The following is a 15573-nucleotide window of genomic DNA, read 5'->3' as shown; positions in this document are numbered from 1 at the left end:
ACTTGACGTATGATGTTGGAGACTGATTTCGGGTTATTCCTGAAAATTTCAACAAAATTGATGCATTTTTACAAACCCAAATACAGGAAAATGATAAAAAATCATGTAACTGCTCGGAACTATGGCGAATCCCTAAATACACATTTTTCACCCTAAAAATTAAACCGTTCAATCTTTTGACCCCAAACTTGACGTATGATGTCGGAGACTGATTTCACATTATTCCTGAAAATTTCAACCCAAATGATCAATTTTTACACATCCAAATATTTAAAAATGATAAAAAATCATGTAACTGCTCGGAACTATGGCGAATCCCTAAATACACATTTTTCACCGTAAAAATTGAACCGTTCAATCTTTTGACCCCAAACTTGACGTATGATGTTGAAAACTGATTTCGGGTCATTCCTGAAAATTTCAGCCCAAATGATAAATTTTTACACATCCAAATATATGAAAATGATAGAAAATCATGTTACTGCTCGGAACTATGGCGAATCCCTAGATACAAATTTTTCACCCTAAAAATTGAACCGTTCAATCTTTTGACCCCAAACTTGATGTATGATGTTGAAAACTGATTTCGGGTCATTCCTGAAAATTTCAGCCCAAATGATAAATTTTTACACATCCAAATATATGAAAATGATAGAAAATCATGTAACTGCTCGGAACTATGGCGAATCCCTAGATACAAATTTATCACCCTAAAAATTGAACCGTTCAATCTTTGGACCCCAAACTTGACGTATGATGTTGAAAACTGATTTCGGGTCATTCCTGAAAATTTCAGCCCAAATGATGAATTTTTACACACCCAAATACTGGAAAATGATAAAAAATCATGTAACTGCTTGGAACTATGGCGAATCCCTAAATACAAATTTTTCACCCTAAAAATTGAACCGTTCAATCTTTTGACCCCAAACTTGACGTATGATGTCAGAGACTGATTTCGGGTTATTCCTGAAAATTTCAGCCCAAATTATAAATTTTTACACATCCAAATATATGAAAATGATAGAAAATCATGTAACTGCTCGGAACTATGGCGAATCCCTAGATACAAATTTTTCACCTTAAAAATTGAACCGTTCAATCTTTTGACCCCAAACTTGACGTATGATGTTGGAGACTGATTTCGGGTTAATCCTGAAAATTTCAACCCAAATGATCAATTTTTACACATCCAAATATAGGAAAATAATAGAAAATTATGTAACTGCACAACACGACCCCAAGCCTGAGACAGAGATGAAGTTGAGTACGTAGCGCAGTATCTTACGATCGACTAGACTGTACACACAGCATGAGTTTACATTTAGGTGCATGTACATACGTGCACATTTAGGTACTAGGTATCGGGTCGACTGGTTTGTGGTCGCACACAGTTTGCAGGGGAGCTGAGTGAAACGTTTCACGCGTGCAAAGATTACAGTACAATCAATCGGATTCAATCGAACGCTGGGCAGGATGTCGAACCGAACATTAATAATGGTTGTAACAGGCATGGGAATCTTTCCGGTTGAACTGGAATTCCGTTTTTTTCACATTCAAATTTGTGGTCTTCGAGTTCAGTGTAAAAATGGAATAAAATCTGGGAGGTAAGTTTTGGTGGGGTAAATGTTGGTTGACCCATGGTTGACCACGCGGCGTTCAAAATTTCCCTAAAACTTAGTGAAAGTTGTACGTTGAAATAATTCGATTTACACGACGCTTCGGGACCCTTCGAAGTGTACACGAGGAACTAATTTCGCGGATTCCCACAAAACGTGAATTCTCTTTGCGTAACCAAAGGCGGGAACTAGTGAAGAGTGGTGTCGCTATATTAGCTCTTCTTGCGCTTCGCCACAGCCACTTCGCGTGAATATGACCAATGTCCACAAAAATCTGATCCGTAAAAATTAGAATCTTACCTGTTATTGGTTAATTCCTCTCACTTGACTGGCCATTCTCCTAATTATCATACAGCATGCAGCCAAATACAAAAAGCCATGCAAACACTTCCGTAAAAGGAGAAATTTTTAAATTTTTAAAAACTGAGAAATGTACTTGAGAATTTTAATTAAACTCGCATTTCTTAAATTATTCACGTGAACCTTTTCTTTCATTCAGTCAATGAACTTTTATTTCCACAATACTTCAAGTTACATACAATCCCAAAAATGTGTTAATAAAATTTTATTAATAAATTTTACATAGCGTCATAGTTTTCACAAAGAGACAATTTTCTCTTCAGATTGCAAAACAAAGGTTTTGAGAAAATCAAATGCTAAATTTCGTAGAATTTAGCATTCCTTTAAATTCACCAATGCTTCGCCATATGCAATAAGGGATGTTACATGATACAAACCTAACATTTCTAGAAGATAAAGTTGTTTGTTTTGTTTTTTACAAAACAAACAACTTTATAGAAAACAAGATTGTTCGTGAAATGTTCAAATCTGTGTGACTTTTGTTCTCTTCGTGAAAACGGCACACACAATGCACGCACACACGTCAGGTGCAACATTGTTACATTTGTTTACATTTCTGGAGTCAAATTGTCTCTTCTTGAAAACTACAAAATCAGTTTTGCCCATGGTTGTGATCTTTTTGCCAATGTTATATCTATGGAAGACAAAATTGTCTCTTCGTTTAGTTGAATATTACCTCACAGGGATCGCCGTGATTTGGGTGATTTCAGTAGATTTGGAGAAAAAAAATTAAATCAAGTTGTGAACATTGCAAAGCCCAGTTATAAATTAAAACCATAAACATTACAAGAACTGTTTGGAACAATTGAGTCGTCTGCCACCCTCGTCGATTGCCTTGATGCATTCCCGGCGCCAGTATATTTCAAACTGGCCCAGGCCAAGCGACGACTTCTCTCTGACAATGGCCTTGACGGCATTCAGGCGGACCAGATCAAGCTTCTCCTTTCCCCGCACCCCTTTGCAATTACTTATCTTCACCTCCCTCTTGGAGAGTAATACACGGACCAAAGAAAGTGCAAAATTTGCCTCAGATTGCGCAACATCTGCAAATCCTGCAACGGGATTGTCACCATCTTTGCCGGGGTGCAGGTGACCTTGGGTGACCATGATTCCTGTATTCTGAAGAACAAGCGAAAAGACAGTTGCACTGTATTACACGTGTAATCTTGGCTCTTACAAAAGATTTTTATGTTGGTATATGACCTAGTTTTATATCATATAGTGGTATTATTGGTGTTGTCATTGAGGTCACACAACCTTTTAGACTACGTTTTCTTACGCACTTTTATTAAGAAACCACAAAAGTATTTAAGCCAAACTGAAGTGTGAAGCCGATAATCTTTTTAAGGTACCCTGTTGGCGTTCTGCAATATAAATTAAAGGTAACCTTTCAGAAGCCCATTTTATATTTTACCTGCTTTCAATCATGGCAGTCAATGAAAAAAATGAAAACAGTATTGGTAATTCCACGCAACTTCCATTTAGATACATGTAATACACGGTGTATTCTTTGCAGAGTAACTACAGCAATCCCCGCCATAGTTGATCTCATCCGAAGATATACCAGGCAAGATATGGGACGGAGGGGTACCCCCCCCTTACCTGTCCAATCCCTATACACACTGTAGACTATTGTTACCTAGCACATCCCTCCTAGAAGTCTGTAAAGAATTCCTGAGATTCCGATCAAACAATGACCAACACAAAGGCGGGGGTTCTCTCCATCCCATATCTTGCTTCAAACATGCTTCAAATGTCCCAATAACTTTCTTGAGAGGAAACAATCTGGCAGTCAATGTCACAAGGCTCTCCAGTACACATCCATCACCCACGTCCTTCTTTAAACAACACAAAAGGACTTCGACCTGAAAGGGATTATTCTTGCCACGGACTTGGTCGGTATTTGTAAGTAGACGGAGATTAAAAGTAACAAAGCGCAAGGAGCTTCAAGAAGTGAGGGACTCTGCTCCAGCACAAGGTCGCACTTATTAATTGGCAGTAGGCGGGCCCACTTGCTGCCCAGCCCAGCTTTGGACGTATGCGTCGGATGGTGGACTCTGCGGCGTCGAGTCCAAATATATTTTTGAATATACCAAATACATCTCGCGACGTGAGCTCATTGTCATTCTCGTACAAAGTCGTGTACGAGGTTTTCCAGACTTGCGGGGGTTTCTGTAGAAGTCCAGATCCAGCCCTCTTTGCGAAAGAGCCCGTTTCTCTTACTTTCTTGAGGAACAACCGAACTGTTCGCCGCGTGACTATTGAGACGATCTTTTCTCTCAAAATTACATGAAAGTGATTTTCTTTAGTTTCTATGAATGTTCAGGGCAAGTGCAGTTGATAACTTGCAAATTATATTATTAATGGAAAATAATCATGAACGAATAACAGTCTATATCAGGTTTGCAAAGGTATATTGACAGTTGGTATTTTTGTGCTGAATATACACTTATGTCACGCGATGGTTTTTTTTCGGACAACATGAACCGACGTCCGAGTCCGTTGAGCTCAATAACTATACAGGTTTTTAACCGAGCTACGAGGGACCTCATTGGAAAATTCCTACCGCATGAATATTGGAATTATTTTTGCTTGAAGACAGATGATCACAGCCCTCAGAGTTTGCCTCTGCCTTTTATTCAAAATCAGTTTGTCTCTCTAGAATTGAGTCTTAAGAGTCATAAAATCACTAATAAAACTATCGATTTTCTCACGGAGATGTTTTTACCATTTATCGCAATGCATGCTCGTGCTGTTTGGCAGAACCAGAGAATCCAGTCTTTGATTAACAATAGTTATTAATGCTAGACTCTATGAAATCGCACACACAAATATAAAAATGAAAACTTGGATCGGTAGCATATTTTGAAATTGTGCGGTAAACCGCTCAGCCTCCTACATGCATAAGCTTGATTTATTAGACTCGGGCGTTGTTGTTGCGCCTTCATGAAAACACTCACCCACTTGCCTGCATGTCCTCGCGGGCACCAGAACAGAAACGTCTGCACCCATATTTCCATGTAAACACACGTCTGTCCACACCCACCTGTATGCCCACGTAAGCACCCTCAAACGGCTCCAGATGGTCGACTCCGGCATTCTTGCCTATACATCAGCAACGAACAACCCTAAAATTGACCTAAAATACCCATTTGTCTGTCTCGGTTATTTATTCACTTTTCGGGGGAAAAATATGTGCAGCAGAAATCAAGTAAAAAAATCAATAAAGTGTTCGCTCTACAGACTCCTCAAAGCCCCATAAAAAGGACCACTGTGTTTACCGTAATAAATGGACCAATAAAGTATCCAACTAATAATTTCCCTTTGGTGAAGGAAATGTATTGATTATAACAACGCCACCCTTTCACAAGATGTCACTTTTTTGATAAGTGAAGAAGAGAGCGTTTTCTTGATGTACATGTAGTTACGTAAACTTTGGATGACTTGTGAAAGAACAATTTAATTCTTGTACATGTATGTCTTGTTTATCCAGTGAAAGGGTGGAATTACAGAAAAGTCTTCGCTTTTAAAGGCATCATCAGACACTTCATTAAAGTGAACTCAAAGAAAATGGGGTTTCACTCTAGTTTTGTTAAATTCCCAACAACCAAACTGCACATTTCTAATAAATTCACATCATTTAAGTGTTGCAACTTGCTCTCTGGACGACGACAGAACAATGCACCTGCAGGTACGGCAGTTCCCAAGGTAGGTATAGAATAATATACTGTTTCTCTGATTGGTCAATTCCATTCAGAACTTGAGGCAAACAGAGGCGTACTGATTTACAAATCAGTAAAATGTGTCTTAACCCATTTTTAAATTATTGGTCAACATGTTTCTACAGCTCTTGTCAACAAAACAAAGAAACAGAGGGAAAAAAGAACAGTAGCCGGTTATGAAGACTCCCAGATCCAAAACGTTTCAAAAAAAGAGAAAACAATCCCAGCATTTATGGTTTAGTATCAATAACAACGATAATGAATTTAAACACACCGTTTCTGCCAAAAATTGGCACCCATGACACTAATGTGTTAGTCCTAGATAGTTACCGGGCCAGTGATTCAACCATTTTTTATTCCACAAAGTTTTCAAGCACGAGAATTTCAAGATTTATGTCTCGCTAAAAGCTACGGAACAGTGAAACTGTACATAAAACGAGCAATCGGACATTGATCAATATAAATCATGTCATTACGTGTACGTTGTTTCCAGGACCACCGTTTCCTGTCTGATTTTCAGGATATCCCTACAGAGGTTATGAGATTTTATATTCCACTTCCACCACACTCAGAACGAGCAGGTCTTCATTGTTCGCCTACCGTCTGCACCGGACGGTGTCCCGAAACACAATGTACTGGACTTGTATGCGCAATGACGCCAGTGTGGGGGAACCGATTCGCAACCGGGCCGGCAGACCGGGCTTTCCACCGAGGTCACGCGTTGTGCATGAGTGACCCCTCGTATGCACTCGCTGTTTATTGCACTCGATAGCGCCCGTGTGCGCTCGCGAGCGCTCGTAAATGCTCGCGGGTACCCGCAAGCGCTCGTTACCGGCAGCAAATTTTACGAGGAGATAGGAGGGTTTAGCGGAAACTTCGAGCGAGTACGAGTGCGAGGAGTACTTCAATTTAATCATTACTGTATTGTTCAGGTGGACGCAGTGCACATGCAGTTCCTTTGATGGGGAAGCAATGGAGACCAGTAGTTTATGCATGATACAGTGTCAAGCAGCTGAACAAATCTGATTGCAATCATTGGAGAAGCATTTACCATTTTCATTTATGGCCCACTTTCTTTGTTATTTTACATTGCCTTTTCACTTTGATATCTTGCATATAGATGTTCTTGAACACCAAAGAATAGTTTATTCACACACTAATGAAAATTGCACGAACAGAAAGCTTGAAGGCACAGGGAGGGTGCCATCAAGGATCCAAAGTCTGACTTGAATGTGTCATAGGCCTTGTTATGTATAAACAGGAGTGAGGGATCATCCAACAGGGCATTGGGTCTTAGCAGAACATTTCTGCCTGACATCTCCAAGGTTTATGCATCCTTCAAAATAGGGCAATACAAGTGGCAGATCTCATGAAAAATCTGGTAGTTGCTTTAATCACAGATTTGTTTGTATACTAATGACACACTACCCCTATTTGATTTAATATTTTTGACATTGTAAACCTGTAAAGGTTTTTGTGAATTTTGAATTGAAAAAGTTTAACTACATTAGACTGAATAAAAACACTTGTATTTAAATATTAATACAATCCACATTATGTCATGAAGTGAAATTGTTCAATTTCTGACAGACATCAGAAAATGTACTTCCAAATTGCCTTTAATTTGCTTATTTTATTTTTGCTGCATTCACATTATTTGTAATATATATGAGTGTCATCAATTATGTGGCGTTAAATCAATGAAGACATGTACAGAGTGGAATTTACTGAAACCGTAAGAAGGAAAGATGGCAGGTAGTACTGTATGCGTAACCAATATTAATTCATACGTGACACACACATACAAGTGGCAGGTCTCATGAAAAATCAATTTTGTCTTAAATTTTTTCATCTGTGTACAGTATGTCAGTGTTTTATTTGTAAATATCCTTGTACATATTGCAGTAAAAATAAAATATGCCTGTTTTTAGGCTTATTATCACATTGCTTTGTCTTTATAAATTGTACACAGATTTTTCTGAAAAAAATGCGTTGAATTTATCGCCTAGGCTGGACATGGGTTAATTGAATTTGCAGTGAAGGCAATATTATTGCACCACGTTAAATTAACGTTAATGCTTGACAACTGTTTGTGTTCTTGTATTATAACGAGTGGGCCTACCGTAACCCCAGGCGGAATTATGTCTTACACTGGTTGCTGTCAAGTGTCGTAATGTGTTAACTGACTGTCCCCCAGTCAAAGCTGGCGCTAATTTTCTTAAGTTGAGCCTGGGCTTACCAAACCAAAGTCTAAGTATGCATGTACGAAAAAATGGGCTTGTTCTTGCGCTTGAAAAATGGCACCATGGGCATGGAACTAAGCAAGCTTAGGCCTAGCCTAGGCCTGTGTTAAATACACACGAAGAAAACCATGACGCATCAACAGCTTGAGCGGGAGAGAAAAAGGAACAAAATATTAAATATAATTCATATTACCTCTCTTTATTTTGGGGGAATATGAAAAAAAATAATTCTGGGCATTTGCACTGCCTATTGCTGCATTGAGGTGCCGAATAGTGGGCTGAGAATAACGAATTTCTTCTGCCAGCCCATTGTCAATATTCACACATCCAGGAACTTTTGGAAACATTGCTTACGTGAATGGTCGCCGCAGCATCACGTAGCCGATTACACTTTCTGGCGGTCAGTAATCCATCTTGCGGCGCTGCATGGCGCTATACTCTCTTTGATGATAACAGTGTGCCCGCATTTGACATACATGTACTACTGATGAGGTCTTTTGCAATGCGTACACTGCACATCATTTCCCACAATCAAGACCCTGACAAGAATTTTCATGCCCTTTCTTGTGAACTGGATGGCCACCCACATAAAATCAAGCCTTCCCTGAATATAAAGCATTTGATCATTGACTTGATATTAAAAATGAATTATGAGCACGGCCAACCAGTTACAACCTGCCGAGATTTTACTATTAGTGACTATTCTGGTATGTGAGGGTTATGAAGTAAAATTTCCAGCCTGCATTATACTTTATATAGGCTAGCACTGTCATGACTGTAGCAGATAACTGTATGTAAGTTAAGGTCACAGCTTGAGGCCTAACGTTAGTATAATTTTAAACATGTTATTGTTAATGTTATTGTATTTGGTAAGAGTAAATTTTACCTTTCAAACAATGACTACATTTCCACCTGCACTCTGATGCCTAGAACTGGCAACTGATGTCCACCAACAAACATCCTTGACCCATCCACAAACAAAGTGGTTGAATGCCTCCCGGGACTTGTAGCTTTTAAACTCTTTAAGAGTGTATGCCTTTAGCATGTACCAGGCAATTGAAAATATTGGGGTAAACTAAATCTGGAAGCAGTTTCCAATCCCTCAAGAGTTGCACTGTCTTTCATGTAAACATGTATGGGTCGACCCTGCCAATTGCTTCTGTTTTTTTTTCAGGTACCAAGATTTAGATTCTTGATCCAGAGTGTCAACATACATGTACTTTTAGTTTTCCTATTGTGTGGTTTTTCTTATTTGACTTTGCAAGGCCTTAAATCTCCATTGCTGTTGTGTACCGAACGCATGATAGTTCAGTTGAGCAAGTCTAAATTTCACCTAAGCACAAGGGGCCACTCTCTTGTGTTGACAGATCATGTGCAGTAGGTTGACACACAAAATGGCTGCAACCATATAAAAAACCCTGCATGTAACAAGTTCACGATGTCAGTGAATATCTAGAGAAGGAGCGGTTAACTCTGAGCATCTGGGAAAACCATATTAGCTGATGCTTCAGTTCAAAAATGTTTGTGAACGTAAAGCATGTTGAAAATCACTAGCATAATTTCTGCTGAGTATCACTCGTGCTATGAATATTGCATATCCTACCATTATTACCATAGTCTGTTGCCGTCCCAGATAAAACGAAATATCCAAGACCTTCCTGTGATAGGGGTTTGTCTGAAGATAGCGCCATGGTTTGGGATCACGGAATATTACTGGGAGGTCTTGGAACCCAGAATACTCATGCATAGGCCTATACTCTTCACAGATGTTCCAGCAAAATGGGAGCAATCAATTTTTACACAAATGGTTTTACACAAATATTAAAATTCATTTTTGAACCTTTTTTTTTCTTTGCAGCATTTGTGGGTTTTGAAACAGCCAACAAGTACACTGTGAAAAATACTCTTGGGCAGCAAGTTTTCTATGCTGTTGAAGGTGAGTATATTGTATGCTCTGAAAGGTATCTATATTGACTTCTTAAATTAGTAAAATGCCAGTGTACAATTTTTGTTGGGCAAGGGCAATTATTCTCAACCTTAATTATAGGTTTAGATCTGAGTAATTAGTTACCCCACTGATGGGACAGATGTATCCCCATACTGCGGTTTGGGCACTGGCATGGTGGCCTGAATTTCTCTTAAAGACTTTCTTTATATTTAATTGCGCTGTAAATTACATATTGTTATTGTTAGCTGTTTGCTGTTTTGGCCACTCTGCCAAAACAGATATTGTTTTCGTTAAGACATTTTTTTCATTTTTTTTTTCTTTTTTAGTCATCATCCTTTCACCAGTCGACTTTGGCAGTTTACTAAAATCTGATCCACTTCAAACTTGGCAGACCTTCAGACAATTATTCAAGGTTTTGTGTAGAACAAATTTGTTATGATGACGTCATCACTTGATTTGTTATTGAATTTTGAATATTTAATTTTTGGCCTCAGGATTTGTACACGTTTTTCTGCCATCAATCGACTTTGGCAGTTTGCTAAATCTGATTGACTTCAAACTTGGCAGAGCTTTAGACAATCATCCAAGGATGTGTGTAGAACAAATTTGTTATGATGACATCACATGATTTGTTATTGATTTTTTAATATTTAGTTTTTGGCCATAGGGTTTCTACATGTTTTTCTACTACACACTGTTGTCGAGTTTAATGAGTGAGTAGACCTCTACTACACACTGTTGTCGAGTTTAATGAGTGGGTAGTCCTCTACTACACACTGTTGTCGAGTTTAATGAGTGGGTAGTCCTCTACTACACACTGTTGTCGAGTTTAATGAGTGGGTAGTCCTCTACTACACACTGTTGTCGAGTTTAATGAGTGGGTAGTCCTCTACTACACACTGTTGTCGAGTTTAATGAGTGGGTAGTCCTCTACTACACACTGTTGTCGAGTTTAATGAGTGGGTAGTCCTCTACTACACACTGTTGTCGAGTTTAATGAGTGGGTAGTCCTCTACTACACACTGTTGTCGAGTTTAATGAGTGGGTAGTCCTCTACTACACACTGTTGTCGAGTTTAATGAGTTTAATACTTTTGGTGGAATTATTTACAAAATAAGGTTCATGTGAGACTTGGTAAAGTCTACTTCCGTCGATCAAGAAGTACACAAAATTATACTCCCTCTGAAATACTGTGGAATGCACATTGGGTGAGTGGGTTAGTGGTAGTAAAAGTAATGGCAGAGTTGGGCGTATCATGTATTCTCACTTATGTACGGGAATGTGTGCAGCGGGCCAGAACATAAGTGTAAAACAATCAACAACAAATGGCATGTATTGTGCAGGTGCTACACAAGCAGCAAAACATGGATGTTGTGTGGAGTTGTGTACATACGTAGGCCTACATGTGCTGGATTCTGTGTGGCTTTCTACCGCAAATCGGTTGATTTTGGGGATGTTTCACAAGATTGTCGATCATTTAACATAAAGGTATATCAAATAATTGACTGAGATGAGGGCCTATCTGTTGATAAAGGCGCCAAAAATCCATGGAGATTTTTACGGTGGGAGACGAAGATGGATTGTGAACTTAACATCATGGTGAAGGGGAGACGATACACAAAGATTTCCTCGTAAAGATTGATAAGTTTGGCCACTTAATATGCTTGTACTAGTTGGAGGCTTAAAGGACATAGTATGTTGGAACTGTTCATGAATGTATTGGCTAATAATTTGAATTACTTTTGAAACATGGAACAAATTCCAAACTGCCGCAAATTGCTTGCTGTGTCCCAATCTTTCTTTAACTTAGAGCAAAAAAGTCGTACATGGAACTCCATAGTAATGTCGTACGTGTACATATTCAATACCATGTGTGACCAGTCAATTTTTCTAGTCACCTGGTCCGTCTACTTCTTCAACACTCCTTATTCACTTTCAGACTACAGAATTCTTCTTTCTATACATGTACCCGGTACCTCAAGAACAGACTTCCACTATTTAACATGATTAGATGCAACCTTGTGTTGTAGAGTGCTCTCTCTTCAGCCTTCACTTTACACACCTGGTAAAAATAGCTATCAACAATACTGTGTGGTGCACTCTGTGACTTTCTAGTATTGAGTAGCGCATTTGCATATCTACAGAGCCATACATGTGCAGGCCAGCATCTGACAATAGTGATCTGAATAGAGTATTGTTTCTGCCCTGCATTTGTTCACTGGTATGTTGGCTTGGGCGGTACTTCGGTATTACCGAATACCGCGGTTTTGATTTTAATACCGAACAATACCGACTAACAATCCATGAATACCGGAATACCGACTTATTCAGCATTGAATTTCAACACCGCGGTATTCTGGCTAATTTGTTCAGAATGTTCCCACAACCCTCATAAGATGAAAGCAGACAATTATATCCACAACAGTGACTGCATACTTTGTGGTTTCAGTCATCCAGCATCCCATTTGTGTTGTGCTTTTTGGTGAAGAGATAAGACGTAACATAACGTGATACTTCAGCATGCAGCCATCAACCTGCCTGTCAAAAGGTTTTGTTTCCCTATCACCGCTGTCAAGTTTTCAGTTTTGGAATAGCTTGTAGGCAGTGCTTCTTGTATTACTCGTTGGCACATGTATACATGTACATGTATCACAGCCCTACAGGTTGGGAATTAAAAAATCAGCTGGTCTTAGGTGTCCGCACTGGACTTTATTTTCCGAAGATTTTTATTGGCGGATCAGAAAATGCTAATGCTGCTTGTGCTAGCCTTGTGCTCTCTTTGGGTCTTTTTTGTCCTTTGTATACAACATGTACAAGGATTGTGTGAAAATCTTTCTAACCGAAGCCAGGAATGTGTGTTATAAACTATAAAATGATTCCATAAATCTGCATCTGTGCAACATCCATGGCAATCAGTGATCTTTTTTTATTCTCACATTTGTTCCAACCTCATGAAAAGAGAAGCAAAAACCTGATTCTTCACTTGTCACTGCTTGTATTTCAGTTTTTCTGGAATATAAAATTAGGACAACGTGGTTGATCAAAAAGATGTCTCGGTTATGATTAATCAAATACCTTGTGATGTGTTTAGAATAATAAACTTCACTGTCATAGGACATGTTTAATGTGCGTGTGAAATTTTAAAAAGCAAATGCATGTGAAAGCATCGATTTTTAAAAGACTTTCAATCGCTATGGATGATGACGAAGCCAACAGTAACTAACCTGCATGCACATGTAGGCCTGGATGTACCTACAAGAATTTGAAGGCTCATCAACTAAAGCCCCCATCCATGTAAGTAGTCTTTCCAACACAAACTGTGTCACGGAGAGACATTTTTTGTTTAATTTTTTGCCTCTCTTTTGATTTTTGACACAAGCTGCATGACTGGATTGATTGGTAGTCCGAGATCACTCGCCCACTGCAGCGCGGTCGCCCGTGCGCAAGATGATTGCTGAAGAAGCATAATGTCATGAACGAGTACTGCGATTGGATAGCTGTGTCTTGCCAAATGTACGTCATGAAAGCGCACAGTCTCATTGGCGGGCACGCTAGATCTCTTTGCAGCAATATGAATAATTTAGTGTTGGGCGATTAGTTGGACTCTTGAGATACAAGAATAGTCATGCGAACTTATTTGGGGCGTATTTTATCGGAAATGGGATGGGAATTTTTGTTTTAGCATTTGTGTAATGAATGTAAAATATCATGGATGATATCATCGTGCACAACGAGTGTCATGACGACAGGAATCTGGCATCCGAGGACTGTATATCGCGTTGCGTGCGATAAGCCTTGTGTTGCACGACTGGACATTTTGTGGAAGCACGCTTGCTTGAGTACAAGCAGCACAACTTCAAATTAAATTCATCAACACAGAAAACACAAACATAGACATGAGATCTTTTTTGTGAATAAACCTGCAGAAAAATTTGTGACGGCAGTGTTTTTTGACTTGCAACTATAGAGCTGCATTCAATGTAGTGGAACGTACGACCCTTTTTTGGCAGAATCTGTACATTGACTGCTTGCCACATTTCCATCATGCTTTCATTGGCAACGGTTCTGCCCGGCGGCAACCAGTGTGGTGCACCGCACACATGTTTTCAACACCGCGATTTGCAAACGCTTTATGAATGGGTCGCCAAGACTTGGTTTTTCAGGCAACGGAGTCACAAAAAGCTTTCGTTGTACCAGGAATTTCGTACAATGCTACTTCGCTGTAACACATTTTCTCCCCATAGAAATATGCACATTTTCACCGGACTACAGATTTGTGCTTGTTGTAATCGGAATTTCGTCACAACCGATTTCGTAATAAGAGTCGACTGCCGCGTCGCAGAGTTTTCTGAAAGCCACCTTACCATTGCACACGCGCAGTGTTAGGGCGCAACTAAAAGGAGCAGCCACTGGTGACCCGCACGTAATCATTACAATATCGTACTCTCAGCGAGTACCAACTTGACTGCAGCACATGTGCAGATTTTGACACCGTATGAGCATGGAGGAATAAAACATGTACGAGTGACCACACAGATATAGGAATTGCGGAGTAACAAATCGGTATTAAAATCGCCGTCCCTTTTTTAAGAAAAAATTTTTATTTGACATCAAATAGACAGATAAATTATAATAGTTATTAAGTTTAGGGGGTTTTGTGTCGTTAAAAACCCTTTTCATGCTGGCCCCAAGTGTTGTTTGTGGTTTGCCTTTGAATGCCAGCATCGCCGCTGCTTTTTGATGTAGTCATTGCCTTCTGCAACGAATACCCTGGTATTAGTAAATTCTGCGGTATTTTTTCATGGATACCGTGGTATCAAAAAAGGCAATACCGCCCAAGCCTACTGGTATGAAAAGCTTTTGTGATCCACCCCACCCTCTGGAGTGGGCAGAAACATAGTAATCAGATCACTCTGCTTCAGAGCCTCATTGCTTCATCACTCTCTGCTACTGTGCTGCTACTGTACATTGTTACTTTGTATGAAACATAGCTACATGTATATCTATTTGCCTTGGTGCATACAGCAAGTGATTGGCACGGGTCGAGGGACGCTGCATGGTAAGTCCATTTACACATTATGAAATGGCAGATGACTTAGTATTGGTGTTTCCTGTATTGTCTGTTATGGGGAAAATTTTGTTCTACAGATATACATGTACTTTGAGGAAGACATTAAGGCCCATTTTGGGGGAAATTTTGTTCTGCAAATGTGCATGTATTTTTGGGAAAGATATTTAAGGCCTTTGCAACTTATTATTATACATAAGAGATAATACAAAGAGCCATGAGACTAAATTAAGAGAACGTGAATCCATGGGAAGTAGAGGCTTCTGATTGAGCAAATTTTTTTTGGGGCGTACATTTTTCTGAAGTATATCACATAAAAACTGTCAACTTTTCTATTCTGAAGATTTCCAGACATTTCAAATGGCAAGAATTGAAAATATCAGGGTCTTTTGAATGCTGAAGACTTTGCACTATTCTTCTGAAACCAGTTTGAACAATTTCTGCAGTTGTTTTTCAATATATTTTAGCAGTTACATGTACACATACAAGTAAACATCACTTCCTGATGGTTGCAGTCTTGCTATGAGTAGTTTGATGAAGCTGTTCTTATCCTTCTCGGGATCAGTCCTGCTTCAATTGCACCGTCATACCAGGGACATCCAACAAGTCCGCC

The 15573-nt window shown here is 39.3% G+C and overlaps 2 protein-coding genes across 3 annotated transcripts in view; both read left to right on the top strand.

The window, feature by feature from the left end:
- Positions 1–15573, top strand: part of lipt2 (lipoyl(octanoyl) transferase 2) — a 447804-nt gene that overhangs the window by 20604 nt on the left and 411627 nt on the right. The gene's annotated exons all lie outside the window — the stretch shown is intronic.
- LOC110983239 (phospholipid scramblase 1-like) overlaps positions 1–15573 on the top strand; it is a 93125-nt gene that overhangs the window by 26408 nt on the left and 51144 nt on the right. For both annotated transcript variants that reach the window (XM_087145539.1, XM_087145538.1), the window contains exon 3: positions 9803–9880. In XM_087145539.1, the coding sequence (XP_087001665.1) occupies positions 9803–9880 (78 nt within the window). The remainder of the gene's footprint in view (positions 1–9802; positions 9881–15573) is intronic.

This window comes from Acanthaster planci, linkage group LG14 (genome assembly GCF_054643075.1).
Source record: "Acanthaster planci isolate LZ-2023a linkage group LG14, COTS_SCS, whole genome shotgun sequence".
Lineage (NCBI taxonomy): Eukaryota > Metazoa > Echinodermata > Asteroidea > Valvatida > Acanthasteridae > Acanthaster > Acanthaster planci.
The sequence above is the reverse complement of the archived record's forward strand: the minus strand, read 5'-3'. Positions and strand labels throughout refer to the sequence as shown.